The sequence below is a fragment of the Ursus maritimus genome, unplaced genomic scaffold, assembly GCF_017311325.1.
Source record: "Ursus maritimus isolate PB19 unplaced genomic scaffold, ASM1731132v1 scaffold_8, whole genome shotgun sequence".
NCBI classification, from domain to species: Eukaryota; Metazoa; Chordata; class Mammalia; order Carnivora; family Ursidae; genus Ursus; species Ursus maritimus.
The window spans coordinates 43,864,214-43,882,056 of NW_024426996.1; the positions used below are offsets into that span (position 1 = coordinate 43,864,214).

The 17,843-nt window shown below is 33.9% G+C and overlaps 1 protein-coding gene across 3 annotated transcripts in view; it reads left to right on the forward strand.

Annotated features, from left to right (window-relative positions):
* Positions 1-17,843, forward strand: part of NFXL1 (nuclear transcription factor, X-box binding like 1) — a 70,582-nt gene that overhangs the window by 15,767 nt on the left and 36,972 nt on the right. For all 3 annotated transcript variants that reach the window (XM_008701452.2, XM_040625281.1, XM_040625282.1), the window contains 9 exons: positions 1,958-2,067; positions 4,046-4,179; positions 7,235-7,413; positions 7,648-7,809; positions 7,916-8,016; positions 8,629-8,743; positions 9,689-9,813; positions 10,486-10,608; positions 14,129-14,219. In XM_008701452.2, coding sequence (XP_008699674.1) covers positions 1,958-2,067; positions 4,046-4,179; positions 7,235-7,413; positions 7,648-7,809; positions 7,916-8,016; positions 8,629-8,743; positions 9,689-9,813; positions 10,486-10,608; positions 14,129-14,219 — 1,140 coding nt within the window. The remainder of the gene's footprint in view (positions 1-1,957; positions 2,068-4,045; positions 4,180-7,234; positions 7,414-7,647; positions 7,810-7,915; positions 8,017-8,628; positions 8,744-9,688; positions 9,814-10,485; positions 10,609-14,128; positions 14,220-17,843) is intronic.

The following is a 17,843-nucleotide window of genomic DNA, read 5'->3' on the forward strand; positions in this document are numbered from 1 at the left end:
TACATCTTCTTTATTCATTCATCAGTTGTTGGACATTTGGCCCCTTCCTTAGTTCCTTAGTTGTTGATAATGCTGCTGTAAACATTGGGATGTATGTGTCCCTTTGAATCTGTATTTTTGTATCCTTCGGGTAAATACCTAGTAGTGCAATTGCTAGGTCATAGGGTAGTTCTATTTTTACCTTTTGAGGAACCTCCATACTGTTTTCCAGAGTGGCTGTACCAGTTTGCATTCCTACCAACAGTGTAAGAAGGTTCCCCTTTCTCCACATCCTCACCAACATCTGTTGTTTCCTGGGTTGTGAATTTTAGCTTCTGACTGGTGTGAGGTGGTATCTCATTGTGGTTTTGACTTGTATTTCCCTGGTGATGAGTGATGTTGAACATCTTTTCATGTGTCTGTTAGCCATCTGGGTGTCTTCTTTGGAAAAATATCTATTCATGTCTCCTGCCCATTTCTTAACTGGATTATTTGTTTTCTGGGTATTGATAATATTTCTTATTCTCTACCTTACTTTATTGTGAGAATACAGCATGTAATATATATAGCATACAAAATACGTGTTAATTGTTTCATGTTGTTAGGCTTCTGGTCAACGTAAGCTACTAACTAGTAGTTAAGTTTTAGGGGGTCAAAAGTTACATGCAGATTTACGACTGCGTGGTTGTTTAAGGGTCAGCTGTACATTTGTTAAAGCCAACTATGTTGAAGAGCAAAGTAAGCACACGACAGGATTATTAAGTCTGCTTTTAAGGATACTCTCTAAACTTCAATGTTTATTTAAAATAAAGCAATTGTCTTTAATAATTATATAATAGTTTTGGGAGTGATTTTATGTATATTTTGTTTAATATCCTGAATTATTTTTATGTTTATATTATGGTAGAGCAAGTTTTTGTAAGTGCTTGTTTACTTAGGTGATTTTAGAAAGGAAAGAATTAGCCAAATGTCCTATTTATTTAACTTTTCTGTTTGGTGACTTAAATTTTGATTTGAACCATTTTATTGCCTTGATAGCTTATGCTGTTAGTCTAATTTTACTGGAGACTCAGTTCCTCTCTCGAGGAATCTTTATTATACTAAAGACATGTAGGTTTATTTCTTTTACACTAAAGTGACTCAGATTATTGCCTTTTTGGTGTCATATGCTTTTGGGTAGTTTTTCAGGCTTTCATTTTGTTGTCACCTGTTATTTCTTGGATCTTCTTGTGGTAACTTTTTGCCGCAACATAGTGTAGGATTAAGAGGGCTCACTTTGCAGTCAGACTAAAGTTACTTAATTGTTCTTGCCTCAGTTTTCTCATATTCTCTGTGAAATGAATACAAAAATAGTTCATTTAATCCACTGAAAACAAAACATACAGTGCCTACCAAATAAATTCTCAATAATTGCTTACAGAAAATTGCAGTTTAGTGATATTTTCTAAGAAGCTCATGCTATCTTTTTAAGCAGAAATAGTGAACATAATTTAATGAAATAAGGCGATTATAATGTAGTGAACTCAGGATCATTTCATCTAACAGGTTTTCAGTAAGAGTATGCTATGTATCAACACACACGTTTGTATTTAGGCTAAATGGCTCTGCTGGTCTTTGACTTTGCAGGTTCTTTCACTTTGCTTCTAGGTATGCTTTCCCTTGTTACTTGACATCTTGCCTCTCTTGCCCATGGCTCTGCCCTCACCAAAGTTGTTAAGGACTGTAACAGCAATAAGAGCAAGTATGTTCTCAGAGCGGGCCGATGTACTGTTTTGAATTAAGGACATAAGATTTAATGCATGGACTTCGTGACCTCTTGGCAGCTCATTGGTTGCTTTTTTTTTTTTTTAACTTCTCATTTTTCAGTTGTATATCGGGCAATTGATAATGGCTATAATTCTCAGTGTGGTGCTATTAGTGAGTTTGTGTTACTTTCAGATGTTGCTTAACATGAAGTTTTCAATTTTTAAATTTCAAGATGGAGATATGCGTGAATTAGAGCGAACAAGACAGTATGTACATGAAGCTTTCCAAGCAGGGGCTATGACATGCTTAATTTGTATTGCTTCAGTGAAGAGAAACCAAGCAGTAAGTTTTTCCCTTTATCTATATTAATGCATCTCCCCAAAATATCTTTTTTTGTATTTATCATATTTAACCACTTATTATCTTTTTGTTTATTTTTGTTCAAAAATGCTTCATTTGAGAATTTTATTTATGAATTGATCTTCATTTTGTAAATCTGTAATTTGAAGAAATTACCTCTAAATGAGCATCCAATATTTTTAGCACTGTTAATATATGTGAAGCAAATATCTTCAATTTTAATGCATATGTCAATTTGATAAAGCATAGCATCTACACTTTAGAGATTCCTACAAATACTGAAATATTAAATTGCACTATATTTCACAACTTTCGGCAGGTTTTAAAAAAGGGAGATACGGTCCCTGCCTTGAAAGAAGTAGAACCCAGCCGTGACACTTAACAGTTTATTAGTGAGCTTCTCTTGTGTTTCTTGTGTTGAAGACACTGGAAAATGGCTAGGATCGTTGGGGAGAGATGGATTCAGATATAACTCATGTACTTGGAGGTGCTATGGTCTAATGGTGAAGTTATCCATATGTAAATTTAAAAGGGCATTAAAGAAGCAATTAAGGGGAATCAGTGACTGAATATGGTGGACTCAACATTTAGACTCAGATTAATCTGCTATTATAGCAGCATTGCCTAGACAAAACCAGGCCTGATGATTTGAGTTGGTTGTGTAGAGTGAATCAGAAATTTAACATGCATTGGATAGGATAGATGTGGATGCATGTGCCTTTGGTGTCTAGAGTCACATCTGGTTGGCTTACTGTGATTTCCGCTCTGGTGGGTGAATAGTCTCTCTGCATGTGGTTATAGTCCCACCTTAAACACTTGGTGTATGTGTAGCTTTATTTTTTTTAAACCTTAATGCTTTCTCCTTGCGAACTGACTCAGCTAGTATGCAGGCATTGTGCAGAAGCACAGGGGAGTTAACGCCTGTTAGGGCAACTTTCTTCCACATGGAATTAATTGGCGGATGAGTATCCCAGCCTTCTGTCCGGTAGGGGTTGGGGCTGGGGTGGTTTGAGATGTGTTTTACATGGTTCTTCAGAGGGTCCATAACAGGACCGAACTTTGGCCCTTAGCAAGAATCAGCTCAACAATGCACCATTTATTGGCATTTCTTCTTGTCTACCTTATGCCCTCATTGTTGCATCCCAGTTCTTTTCTCAGGCACTGCTTTGGGGGTAACCCAAACTTTTTTTTATGCTTTTTTTTTTTTTTAATGCTTTTGCCAGCTTATGCATTGTGCTACATGTGTGATTTTATTGGACAGTTGCAAAATGTTATAATGAAAGAACTGATTTTTGTCATTGAAGTGTTCGCAGGTTTTAAAAATTAATTTACTATTATTCCTTAAGTTTAAAAATATATATATTCTTAAGTTTTTTGCTCGTTAAATTTTTAGAATTTAACATTAAGTGCCAGACTAATAGATTTTATGTAACAAAAGGAGTATGTAAAGATATATGTACATAATATGTTTCAGGATTTCTCTGTAGCATTATTTATAATTGGAAATAACCTAAATGTCCAGTAAGAAATTGGTTAAATAAATGATGATATGTAAATCTACGTGATATGCAGCTATAAATATCATGTATGAACTTATATAATAATGGTAAGTGCTTATAGTATGTTAAAAGACTATAAAGTTATGTATCAATTAGTACAGCATGACCTTATTTTTAAAAAAGTATGAAATGTATACCAAAACAATTGGAGATCATTCAGAATGTTAGTAGTTAGTTATTTCTAGCTAAATGACTCTGGGTAATTAATGTTTTTATTTCAAATGTTCTACACTTAAATAAATTTTTATGAAGAACATTTCTTCTATTAGACTGGAAGGAAAATTTTTTTTCTTTAGTCCTTAGCTCTTCAAAGTAGTTTAGTGTGATGCTCACTTTAAAGTATTGTGGAATTATCAAAGAAAATCATTGCAACATTTTAATTTCTGTTATCTTTGTCTTAGGTTTGGAGCTGTTCAGGATGTTTCTGTATATTTCACATGCCCTGTATCCAGAAGTGGGCTAAAGATAGCCAGTTTCTGGTATCTTCTCCTTTGACGGATGACGATTTTGGAAAGAGAGATTATCCTTGGCCATGGTAACTTTCTGCTAATTTAGTTGGAATAGTAAGTTGTAAAATAAATGAAAATTGTAGGTCATAAGTTGCCTTATTGGCAGTTTCAGAGTCCATGTTGGGCCTTCGTTAGTTTGGTTTGTGGAGTTATAGTACTTTGATAATGGCTTCTATTTTTTTTTCCAATTTGTGTAACTACTTGTTCCTTTCAAAAACCAATAAATCATTCAGACTTTACTTTTTCTTCTGCGAAACGTCTCCTTAATTATCTTTTTTAAAGAACTTCCATTTCTTTCAAATTCTGTAGGACTAGAATCCTTCTTAATTCTGGTACTTCTCTTCTGGAGTTACTGTTAGTATACATTAGTTAGTATCACATGGTACAAGATGGCCATCTAATGTATTTTGATCATAGGCTTGCTGATTTTATCTTTGTAATCTCTCAAACTGCAGGTGTATATTATCCAATCTTACCAGTTTTATTTCATTAGTATGGCTTATCAATGATGAATATTTGATTGTGAACTTCTGTTATATTTCTAGAAAGAGTTGGGGAGTGGAAAATTTATATCTCTGCTAAATAAAGATAATAAAAAATTTATCCATACTGGCAGTTCCGGGGGTAGATTTACCATCAGGATAATGAAGCATAAACTTCAGGGCTTCTGTGTTCATATAAATATTCACTTTTGTAGCTAATTTTATATTCTTAACAGAGGCCCCTAAATTGTATAAGATTCAGACCCTGGAAAACCTGGATCCGTATCAGACCTCCCCTTATTACCACGAATACTGATACATTTGTAAAATTGTGGTGGTGTAGTGGTTTTTTTTAAAGTAGGCTCCACGATGAACTGACAGCCACTGAGGTGCCCCTGTGGTAGTGTAGTTTTTCCAAAACATTTTAGACACACTAGTTACTTTGAAAAATAATTCTCAGCATTCTGTGAGGGTTTTTATTCCCATGTTAATGGGATATTGAAATTGATGAAGCAAAACGATATATTCAGGTTTCTCTTAAGTGGTGAAGCCAGGATTTGAAACCTAGGATTTCTGACTTCTAAATTCGGTGCCTTTTCTATTCTTTTGAGTTGTCTCTTATAATACTATTTTTAGAGATATTTGTTTTGTTCGCATTGAATATTAGCTTCTCTGAAACAGTTTAAAATTTCAGAGTCTGTATGTGTTTTGCTACTACATATTTGTGGATTTCAGTGTTCAATAGGTACAAAATTAAACTAGATATTCAGACTTCATTTTAGAGGTCTAAGCCTTATGCATACTGTTTATTACCCTTGCTCAACTCATTCTATTTTAAGTGGTCATTTTGCCACAGTGCTGGGAAGTACCAGTTAAAAGGGGAATGAACTTCTGAGGAACAAAAAATTCAATCAGCTGTGTAGTAGTAACCTTTGCATTCTATATTTCATATTTTTAAAGAAAATCAATGACTATTCTAGATTTGTTTAATCCTCACCAAGGTGGAGCTAGAACTTGATACAAATATTAGTAGTTCTAAATTTGTTGTTTTGTGGAATTCAAACATTTAAAATGTTTAAATGTTTCTACTAAGATGTTGCTTGCTTGTATTTAAGACATTGACATAATTACATTTCATTATCGCATGCCATTATTTTAAATAAAACACATGCATTTGCACATAATGCCGTTACCTCTCCCAATCTCCTAGAACAATTTAGCCTCTCTGTTGATGGGCAGTATTAGGGTGTTGTGAGCTGCTTTTTAGCCATCCATATCTAGGCTTATTTAAAGTACACATCCCCCTCCACATTAGCTTAGAGGAATATAGACGTTTTCCCCTTATAATTCTTCCAACCAAATAATTTTAGTTAGTTATTCTAGATGAAACATGGTATTTTGTTTTTGATTTTTGATTACAAAAATAAATATCTTTGGTTATTCTGAATTTTTATGTGGCATTTATTTGGAAACAGAACATGGTCTCAGGGGCACCTGGGTGGCTCAGTCAGTTAAGCATCTGCCTTCATCTCAGGTCATGATCCCAGAGTCCCGGGATTGAGTCCCACATCAGACTCCCTGCTCAGCAGGGACTCTGCTTCTCCCTCTGCCCCTCAGCCCACTCATGCTCTCTCTCACTCTCTCTCTCTCTCTCAAATAAATAAATAAAATCTTAAAAAAAAAAAAAGAACATGGTCACAGGACAATGAAAATATAAATGATACAAAAGAAAGTGATGACATGAGACTTTTTCCAGTATAGTATACTATCTATACTCATTTGGGAATAGTAAGGGTTAGAACATCTTTTTAGAATGACGCAATCTGTGATCCACAAGTGAATTTAATAGGGCTGAAGGTTAACACTGCTTTATTTTAATTGTGGTAGGTAAAAATCTTTCTGCTCTAGCAGAGAAAATGAAACAATATTTGAACTTTCCTTTGATTTAAGCACATTTGTTATGTATCTATTTTGTATTAGATGTTGAGAAATTCTTTATTTCCCCTCAATTCTAAATTGTAGGCATGTTTCTTGCTACTGTATTGCCTACCTATAACCTGGTTTTTCTCTTCTGTTTGCTGCTGCTAATATATTTTACTTATTTGCAGGTCTCCCAACCAAACTTTTAAAACACTGAGCTTTATAAAAATTGGAATGATTACCTCAAGAATAAAGTTCATCTGCTTAGTAGAAAGCTAATGTTGCTTTCTTTTTGTAGCTTCATTCTAACTATGTTTAATACAGTAGCAACTAGCCACATGTGGTTATTTAAATTTTGAAAAATTATAATAAATTCTGTTTCTTTCTCAGTTGTATATATTAGCCACATTTTAAGTGCTCACTGGTCATATGTGGCTAGTGGCTACTAATTTGAACATGGTAGGTTCCAACATTTCAAATTATATTGGACAGAGCTGTTCTAAATGGTTGAAATTGATTTTTGTAAAATCTTATTTCTTACTAGTATAAAGATGGAGCAGAGGGTGCATTAATATAAAATTAATTGAGTATACTCTCCTTCTAAGTATGTTTATATTCCTGTTTCTCATGTCACTTTTAAAAATGAAATTAATTTCAGTAATTTCATTCTTTTTTGTAGTCCAAAATGTAGGTTTGAATACAAACGATCTGACACACCTAGTAGGTACTATTGCTATTGTGGAAAAGTAGAAGATCCACCTTTAGATCCATGGCTTGTGCCTCATTCATGCGGCCAAGTATGTGAGAGAGAATTTAAACCTCCTTGTGGCCATAAGTGTTTACTCCTCTGTCATCCAGGTGAGTTAAATATTACATTTCTAATTATTTGTGGGTGGTTACTTCTTATGTTGAGGCAGGAAAAAAAATTGTGAAAGTTTAATTCAGAACTTAAGTTTACATAAGAAAATATTAGAAGGGAATGTCTTTCAAAGTATCAGTAAAGAAAGCTTTCCAAATTACTGAAAGGCGTAGGAATTGAACGTTTTAAATTTTGATTCGTGATTTTTTTTTCCCCCTTTCATTGGGTTCTAGGTCCCTGCCCTCCTTGTCCAAAGATGGTCACAACTACTTGTTACTGTAGAAAAGCAAAACCGATACCTCGTAGGTGCAGTGCTAAGGAATGGTCCTGTCAGCAGCCATGTGGGCGGAAGTTGCTTTGTGGACAACATAAATGTGAAAATCCTTGTCATGCAGGTAAAAACGCCATACCTGTTAGGTGTTCTGACTTTCCAAGTAAAAATCAAAGCAGTCTTTACTGGGTTTGTAATGTTTCTGTGCTAATTTATCATTGCGATTTTAGGCAATTGTCCGCCCTGTCCAAGAGTTAGTAGACAAAAGTGTGTCTGTGGGAAACAAGTAGCTGAAAGAAGCTGTGCAAGTCCACGGTGGCACTGTGATCAAGTGAGTGTATATGCGTGGGTATGAAAGAGTACAGAAAACATAAACAACTCAAAATGCTAATTAGGTTTAGCTGGATAAAAGAAGAAGAGCAAATCAAATGAATTCTATTCATGTTTTAGGAAACTGTTTTCCAATTTAATGTAATTTTAATTATTGGAGGAAATTTTTTCTTTCCAAATAAATAGCTGTTTGTTGTATTTTGGATTCAGTACATATGTACTCTGCTTCTCGCTGTCTCTCCTTCCTTGTCTTTCCCTTTTCTTCAACTAACACCACTCCCTTCTTCTTGAGTTAATTCAGTTGAGGAAGTAGGATTTTGTAGATTGTCCTAAATTGACATGGTTTTAGTATCATTTGGAAATCTTTGGTAGATGGCCATATGAAGCTTTCCCCCCCTGTATTTTAAAAATATACTCTTTGGTACATAGGAAATGTATGTGTGTATGTTTGTATGCATACGTATATGTTTATGTATATGTATGCGATACCTATATAGGATATAAAACATAATATGAAGAACATAAAGAAGTTGCTTGTGATTGAAAAATGGATTAGGTCATGCACAAAGTCTTTTCGTTAACATATAAGTCTTATGTGCTTATTGCATTTTAGGTGTGTGGAAAAACACTGCCATGTGGTAATCATACATGTGAGCAGGTTTGCCATGTTGGTCCTTGTGGAGAATGTCCTCGATCTGGGAAGAGGTTCTGTCCATGTCAGAAGTCAAGTAAGACTTTTTTTTAAACCTTTAATGGAATATGATTATTTCTCATGTTCACTTAGAGTATGTTCCTAATTAAATTAGATTTCTGTGGGAGTTCATAATGTAATTTCAGTAAAAATACGAATTTAATACTAGATTTCTTTTTTGCATTTGGTGAAAGGACAACATAGCATAGTGGGTTAAGAACTCAGAATTTAGAGTCAGGCATATCCTGGTTCAGATTCCACCTTCATGAACTGTAGTTTTCTCAAGTTAAATGCAGTAATAATATTTTCTTTATAAGATAAAGTGAATGGAATGAGTGAGAATTAAATGATAAAATGTGCATAAAGTATTTGGTGTAGTGTCTGGCAATAAAGGAAACCTCATAATCATAGACTGTCATCATTATTGTACTGTGTATTAGGTTATGGGTGAATTTGATTTGGCTGCTTTGAGGTAAGGCACAGAACATTGCCATTTGAGTGTACTTCTTTAACTCTGCCCCAATACCAGCACACATATTTATAAGATTATTGCCAACACTTGTCCTAATATGTGTAGGTTAAAGGTCAGTTTCATAATGTTCTCAAGTCTACATCTTTTTTTTCTTCTAATCCCGTGAGGTTGTTAAGAGCAAATTTTTTTTTTATAATTCTGTTTATTGTAGAATTCTTCATAGAGGTTTATATGGTCTTTTTTATTTAGATAAGTATTTCGGAAGTAGTTAGCTCATAAACACGTGTCTTGAGGATGGTAACTTGTTATGTGTCAAATTCTTTTTAAAAAACATAAACTTTTTTATTAGGGATTATTTTCATTAAATTTAACTCTTTCCAATAATTATGTAGATGCATAAATTCATAGTCTGAAAGGGCTATCATTCTTTAGGGAGCCAAAAGAACGTGGCATGTTGTTAGTGCTTTATAATAATGTATCTTATGACCTTTGACTTTTGTCTGCTTTTAGAGTTTTCTTTGCCGTGTACAGAAGACGTACCAACTTGTGGAGATAGTTGTGACAAAGTACTTGAATGTGGAATCCATAGATGTTCACAGCGTTGTCACCGAGGTCCTTGTGAAACATGCAGACAAGTTAGTCATCTCCTGTAATAATTAAAGAATCACCTATCCGAGTATATCAAATGGGATTATGCTATAATTGTTTTCCATTAGTTTCATAAACATCTGTGTGATGATCTGTATGAGCTTAGTGGCCTAATATTTATGGTAGAGAAGCAGGAGTGTGCGCCAACAATCAAGTCTAAAAATTAACCTTTGTTTGAGTTTCTTGGTAAAAGTTTAAACATTGTCATTTTTATAATCTAGCATGGGGTATCTGTTTTCAGAAGATATTCAAAGCAATGATAAGTTGGCCTAGTGATGATGGAAAGAAATGAGCTGTTAAAATTATATATATCATTTTGGTTTTGACCATACTACTAAATAATCTAATTCTTTTACTGAAGCAAGATGTGCAGATGGTATGGTGTAACTAGATGTTATTTTAATGCGTGCTATTGTTTTACTATTTAATATCTAATTTTTACTAAGTTTAATAATGAAATTCTATGAAGTCTTTTTGGAACAAAGTAAGATACAAACGTCTTAGGAAATTCAGCTTTATTTTTGGTAAAGTCCTTTATACGAAAGACTTTTAAAACTTTCCTTCTTTATTCTTTACTAATTATAGAGATTGCAGCGTGGGGGGGGGGAACCATGTCAACAAAAGTTAGTTTAAATAAGGCACTTATTTGATTCTTCCAGGAAGTGGAAAAGCATTGTCGTTGTGGAAAGCATACGAAACGAATGCCATGTCACAAGCCTTATCTGTGCGAGACTAAGTGTGTTAAGATGCGGGACTGTCAGAAGCATCAGTGTAGGAGAAAGGTATGTGTAGTAAGCCTGGGAAACTGATTTAAAAATTGTCTTGAATTTGTATTTTTGAGCCTATGATAAGTGCCATCATGATTTGTTCTTCAGGTGTTCAAGCATGTTTTTTGCTTTCCGTATGAAATACTAATAAATATTCTCGATTAATCTTAATTGTTTATATTTGTGGGAAATCTTACCAGGGTTTTTAAATGACAGGGTCTCTTTTTGGTCCTGGGCATAAACCTTTTAACTTGGTTCTTGGACTGTTTCTTTTCCCTGGATTTTAAAACATCACAGTAGTGTTAGAGCGATAGTTCATTTGGTGATAGAGGCTTAACTTCTAGTGTTTAAATCTTATTTATAGACACTTGGTTCCATGTAAGATGGACTGGAGTATTTTATTAAGTCAGTAGACTTGTAGTTTTTTTAAGTTCCATTTATCATTATGAATTATCCCTCTACTTTTGGTAAGATTTCCTTGTTCTTAAATCTATTGAAATATAGTGATACTAACTGTTTTAATGTTAATACAGATATCTTTTTCTATTCTTTTACTTTTAACTTATATTTAAAGTGGATTTCTTATAGACCACATTTAGATATTATTTTATATTATCTTCCACTTTAAATGTTGACGATCTTTGTCATTTAATTTGGGTGTAGATCATTTACATTGAATGTGATCTTTAATATGGTAGGATTTAAATCTGTCATTTTGCTATTTATTTTCTGTTTGCCCATCTGTTGTTTGTTCTTTTTCCCTCTTGTGTTTTCTATTTGATCAAATATTGTTTTTCAATGATTCATTCTAACCCCTTTATTGGATTCTCACACATTTTATATCCATGTATTTTATAAACCCCAAATACATTGTTTCTATTTTTGCTTTAAATAGATATATCTTTTAAAGAGTTTAAAAAAATAAGAAAAATAGTCTTATATATTTATCATCAAATTCACTATTTTTGGTGCTTTTCATCCTTTTACATAGATTTGTGTTTCTGTTTTCATTTTCTTTTTGTTGGAAGAACTTCTTTTAATATTTTTTGTAATGCTGGTCATGACGTCTTTCAACTTTTATGAACTATCTTCAGCCATTGTGAAAAATATTTCTATAGTAGAATTCTAGTTTGACAACATTTCCCCCATACTTTAAAGATGTTGCTCCATTATCTTTTAGCTTGCATTTTTTTTTCCAACAAAGTGTGTGCTGGGATGGCTGTCTTTGTTCTTCTCTACTGTATGTAATGTCTCTTTTTTCTTTGCTATTTTTAGAGATTTTTCCCTATACTGTTGATTTTCAGCAGTTTATTTGTGGCGTTCCTGTGTATAGCTTTCTTCTTGTTTCTTTAGCTTAGTTTTTGTTGAGCTTCTCTGAATTTGTTTATAGTTTTCATCACAGTTGTGAAGTTTTCATTCTTTGTTTCTTCAAATATTTTTCCCCCATGCATCACCTTCTGAGACTGCAGCGATGTGTATGTTAGTTGCTTAAAGTCTCACAGTTTGCTGATGCTCCATTTATTATTTAGTCCTTTTATTTTCTGTATTTTATTTTAGCCTATATAGCTTTGTCTTCAGTTCAGTAATTTTCTTCTACATTGTCTAATTTGATGTTAATCCCTTCCTGTGTTTTTTCATCTCAGACATAGTACTTTTTTATCTCTGAGAATTGGAGTTGGGTCTTTTGTACATCTCCCATGTCTGTCCTTAGCAGCTCATGCTTTCATCTATCTTCTTGAATATGTGGATGGGCTATACTTTTATAATGCCTATTTTAGTGTCTTCGCCTACTGATGCTGTCATCTATCATTTTTGGGTCTATTTCTATTATTTCTATTGATTGATTTTTCTTCTTTTGGGTGATATTTTCCCGATTGATAATTTTTTATTAGTTTCCAGACATTGTCAACTTTACATTTTGGATGCTGGGGATTTGTTTTGTTTGGTATTTCTTTAAATATTTTTAAGCTACATTCTGGGTTGAAGTCAAGTTATTTAGAAATCATTTGCTTCTTCTGAGGCTTGATTTTTTGTTTGTTTTAGGCGGGATAAGGCCACCCTTTTATCTAGTGCTCATTTGGTGTCATTACTGAGGCAGTAATTCTTCTAAGTGCTCTACTTGATGCCTGTGTATTAGGAGGCTCTTCCACTCTGTCCATGGGAGCACAAACTATGCCTAGCCTTGAATAATTTCTGGAAATGGTTGTGCCTTCTCCTTCCAGTGGTTCTTTCTCAGATGGGAGTAGTTTCCTATTATACATGAAAAGACCAGTGCTCAGCCAAAGACTTAATGGGTCCTTTCTTGAGTTCTCCAGAACTTTCTCTGTACTCCTACCACTTCTCCACAAATTCAGGCCACACTGACTTCTCTGATCTATGAATTTTGTCTCCTCAGCTTGGTAAGACCACCAGACTCTGCTTGTGATCTTCTTCCTTGTGTTGTAGCCTGGAAACCTCCAGATCTAAGCACAAGCTATCATAGAACTCACCTTGTTTGTTTCTCTTCTTTTAGAGATTGTTGTCCTGTGCTGCCTAATTGTCTAATGTCGAAAAACTGTTGCTTCATATATTTTGTCTGATATTCTGGTTGTTTAAAACAGGAGAGTAAATCTGATCATTATTAACTCCCATCATGGTCAAAACCAGAAATATGTTGAAAGGCTTATTCAAGTCATGGACCACATAATTTTCTTTTCTCCCAGTGTTACTGGCAGAGTGATAGGCACGTAGTATTACTTGGTAAACTTTTTCTAATTGAGTGAATTATTTTGACTTTTAGTTGCTTTTCAATAGTGTATATTCTGTTTTGAGCTATTTTTATACACTGAAACTTGTTCTTAAGTAGGTTACAACCTGAAGTTTCTTTAAGACCGTTGTAGTCTGTATTTTTTCCCAAAGTTTGGATATATGAGAGGTCAAGGAAGGAGTTAGGATGGCAAGATGGGCTTTAAGCAGTTGCTTTGTGTTCATGAATGAAATTGGGGGAGGTCTGCACAAATGGATTGGATTCTTTATTTTCCTGGTGAGAAAATAAAGTTAGAAGCAATTAGCCTTTCTCTGTTTCTCTCCTTTAGTTAGTCTTTGATGCCATGGTTTGAAAATAACTGCCAAACTAATCTATACATTGAACCATACATTGATTTATTTTCATTAAATTAAAAAAAATAGACTTAATTGTTTGCCTGAATTGACAATAGGATTTGACCAGATCCATTCCTTTGGTTAATATTGGCAATCTCTGCATAGATAAGTAGGAATGAAATTTTTTAATGGGACTGTTCTAAGTCACAGAATAATTAAAGGGCAAGGAAATTTAGCTTGATTTCATTAAATTAGGTCATGGTCTAGTTAAATATATAAGTTCTTAATATATACAGTCTACTTAGAATAATGTTGATCCTCTTGAATACTTTTATTCTTATGGTGAAAAGAAGTATCTTTTGCTTTTCGTGAGTTCTGAGAATAACTAGTAATGACATTCATATTATGTGTGGTTTTCAAATGACCTGTTCTTTATATATTGCTTTCCCTTCAGTGTTGCCCTGGAAACTGTCCACCTTGTGATCAAAACTGTGGACGGACTTTAGGATGTAGAAACCATAAATGTCCATCTGTCTGCCACAGAGGTAAAATTTAACAATAGCTGTAATTTAATGTTTGTATTTACAGTGCTTTATAGTTGATAAAGAGTTTTTACATTCATTATCTTACCTCTTAATAACCTTGAGAAGATAGGGCAGTCACCAGTATCCCCATTTTATGGACAAGGAGATTGAAGCTAAAGATACTTCAGTGACTTACTCCTAGAAATATCTAGTAAAGCAGTATAGCTAAGATTTGAACCCAGGCCTTCTGAATATAAAAGTTTTTGTTCTTTCTATAACGCCATGTTATTTCCTTACTTCTTCTCAACCTCCTCCATACAGTTTTTCCATTAATTAATAAGTTCTTAGGTTTTTCAGTGTTATTTTGAATTTTAGACATTTAAATGGACTTTAGTAAGGGATTGGATGTATCCTAAGCCAGTGGTTCTCAGTCTTTTTGGTCTCAGGATCCTTTTACATCCTTTTTTGTACTCAAAGACCTTTTGTTAATGTTGGTTTTATCTATTGGTACTTATTGTATTTAAAATACAATGTAACAATGTTTATGGTTTTATTTAAAAATAGCAATAATAAACCCATTACATCTTAATATGGTAACTTTTTTTTGGTGAAAGGTAACTATTTTCTGAGTAAATGCAGTGAGAAGAATGATATTGTTTTACATTTCTGCAAATGTCTTTAATGTCTAGCTTAATGGAGGATAGGCAAAATTCACATGTGTGCTTCTGCATTCAATTTGTTATTATACCACTTGACCCATGGCATCTGGAAAACTACTCTATGCATGTGAGACCTTTTAGACCTCCTGAAAAGGTCTCAGGGTTGGTGAGTTATTAGACATTGAAAACTGAGTTAACAGGGTGCCTGGGTGGCTCAGTTGGTTAAGTGTCTACCTTCAGCTCAGGTCATGATCTCAGGGTCCTAGGAGGGAACCTTCTGTGTCCTCAGCTCCCTGCTCAGCAGGGACCCTGCTTTTCCCTCTGCCCTTCCCCTACCCATGCTCCCTCTCTTTTGCACACCCTCTGTGTCTCAAATAAATAAAAAATTTTTTTTAAAAGTCTTAAAAAAAAAAAAAAGAAAAGAAAACCGAGTTAACTTTACCCATTTGGAGTAGGTTGATGTGAAAAGGAATACTGATTGTATAGGGCAGTGGGAAGGGCATGGATTTTAGGGTAAGAGGTCCTGATTGAAGTCTGGATTCTGGAACTTAGTAGCTTTATGACCTGGGACAGACTATATTGTTTTTGTTATCTTCCTTTGGGGTTAGGTGGATGCTAGATACCTCTCTTAATCCTCTCAAAAGTTCAAAAAGTATATTGTGCTACTGTTATTTTGTACAGTAAGGAAACAGTCAAAGAGACTATTGGCCAAATGTCATAGAACTAGTTGCAGGGTCAGATGTGAACTCAAACTTTAATGATCTTTCCATCCTATCACATTACCTGCCTGTTAGGAAAAGTGGCAGTTTGAATTGACCCTGTAGACTTTTTCCTGTGAGTGTTCTCTGATTTGTTGGTGTCTTTAAATTGTGAAAGAATTTTATTTTTTTAAAGTCCTATTACATCATTAATTCATTAGATTTTATTAACACTCTAAATTTAGTCATTAATTCCATTAAAAAAGTATTTTTGAGTGTTTGCTAAGTACCAGGCACTGGGAATATATAAACAGTATTGACAAAGTGCCTGCTCTTATGGAACTTATTTTTTTACTTCCCCTCAGTTAGAATATAAATAAGTAATCAAATTAATATGAAATATTAGGTAGTGACAATTACAGAGAGAAACTCTAGTGTGATCAGGAGAGCACTCTAGAAAGATGATATCTGAGAGGAATCCCAAAAGAAGTAAGGGATTATAAACCATGTGAAAGAGGAGGTGGGGGATAGTGTTTTGGGCAAGAAAGCAGTAATTACAAAGGCCTTGAGATGGGAGCATTTGAAAGAATTCACAAAGAGGACTGAAGTAAGTGCTCAAGGGGGCAAATGATAGGAGATGAGGTCAAAGAGGTGGTGGGATAAAGGATTGCTGGAGAAAGACTACATCTAGGACCTTGTCGACTGTTGTTAAAACACTGTCCTTTAAATAGAAAACCTAACTAGTTATATTGCCGTTAAAGACATTGGATCCAGTAGTTTAGAATTCTCTCACCAACTGAACACTAGGCCTAATTGATTTTTACACATGATTTTGAACATTTAAGATGTGTGTGTGTGTGTGTGTGTGTGTGTGTGTGTGTGTGTGTGTAAGTTCAGTCTCTCCATAAACTATTTGAGAGTATATGTAAAAAGGGAACATGTCCCAACTCATTATATTATCTGACAAGGAAAGTAAGAGAAAATTATAGGCCAATCTAACTCATAACATGTTTGTAAAATATTAAAGTTTCTGCTACTCAAATCCAGCTATCCAGTACGATAGTATTAGCTATCTAAAACCTTAATCTTTCTTAATCAAGTTGGGTTTATTCCAATAATGTATGATTGGTTTAACTTTAGTAAATCTAATGATGTGATTCACCACGTTAATGGTCTAAAGGAAAAGTGAGACTATTTTAGTAAATGTCTAAAAACAGTTGATGAAATTCAACATTCGTATTTGATATAAACTTAATTAGAAATTGAAGGGAGCGTCCTTAATCTGATACAAGTACCTGCAGAAAGGGTAGAGCGAGCATCATACTTAGTGGAGGAGTGTTGAAAACACATCTCACTCTTGTATTGTTTTGAAGCAAATTCCATAAATCCTTCAGTGTTCATTTCTAAAAGGTGGATTCTTAACCTAAAAATAGTTAAAATATTTCTTATATCAGCAAATATCTGCTGTTCATATATTTTGTGTCATAAATATCTTCATTTTTTAATTTAGTTTGTACAACTCAAAAACCTGGTAAGACTGACATATTGCAACTGGTTGATGTCTCTAAAGTCTGTGAATCTATATTTTCCCTCCTCTGTGTCCTTTTCTTTTTCCTTGTCTTTTATTTAAGAAACAAGGTTGCTTTTAGTCACAGAGTCTGCATTTTACAGATTGTGTCTCTGTAGTATTATTTGATATTTTCTCCTGTATTTCCTTGTGTAGAGGTTTGATCAGATCCAGGTTCAATTTTTTTTTTTTTTTGGCAGAGTATTTATTTTTTTTAGAAAAGCTTATTAACCCCTAACAAAATTTACGTTAATGGAAAGTATGTGGAAGATGTGTTGTGTAGCTTTCACTATTTGTGTGATCCACAGTCATATAACATACATAGAACCATTATTACATACTGTTTTCCATCATTCGAGACACCTTCGTGATCAAGGTTATACTGTCACTCATAGGAAGAGGATGCAAACTGCATGTTTGCTCTGTGAACATAAAGTTTGACTTATGGTTCTCTAAGCTCAGGCCATCCGTGTTTATGCTTCTGGAATTACTGAACAAGTACCCATTTTGGCTCTTGACCCACTGATCACCGTAGTTGCATTCTGTATGCTAGAAACTGATACTTGCTGATATTGTTTCATTTTAAAACTATCATTGAAGCTACTTTAATTTATCTGTCATGTTGTACAGGAATCTGTAACAAATTCTGTTGATCGGTAGGAAGACTTGAAAGAAATTATCCCTTATTTTTCTCAAGATCTAATTTTCAAGAAAGGAAAAG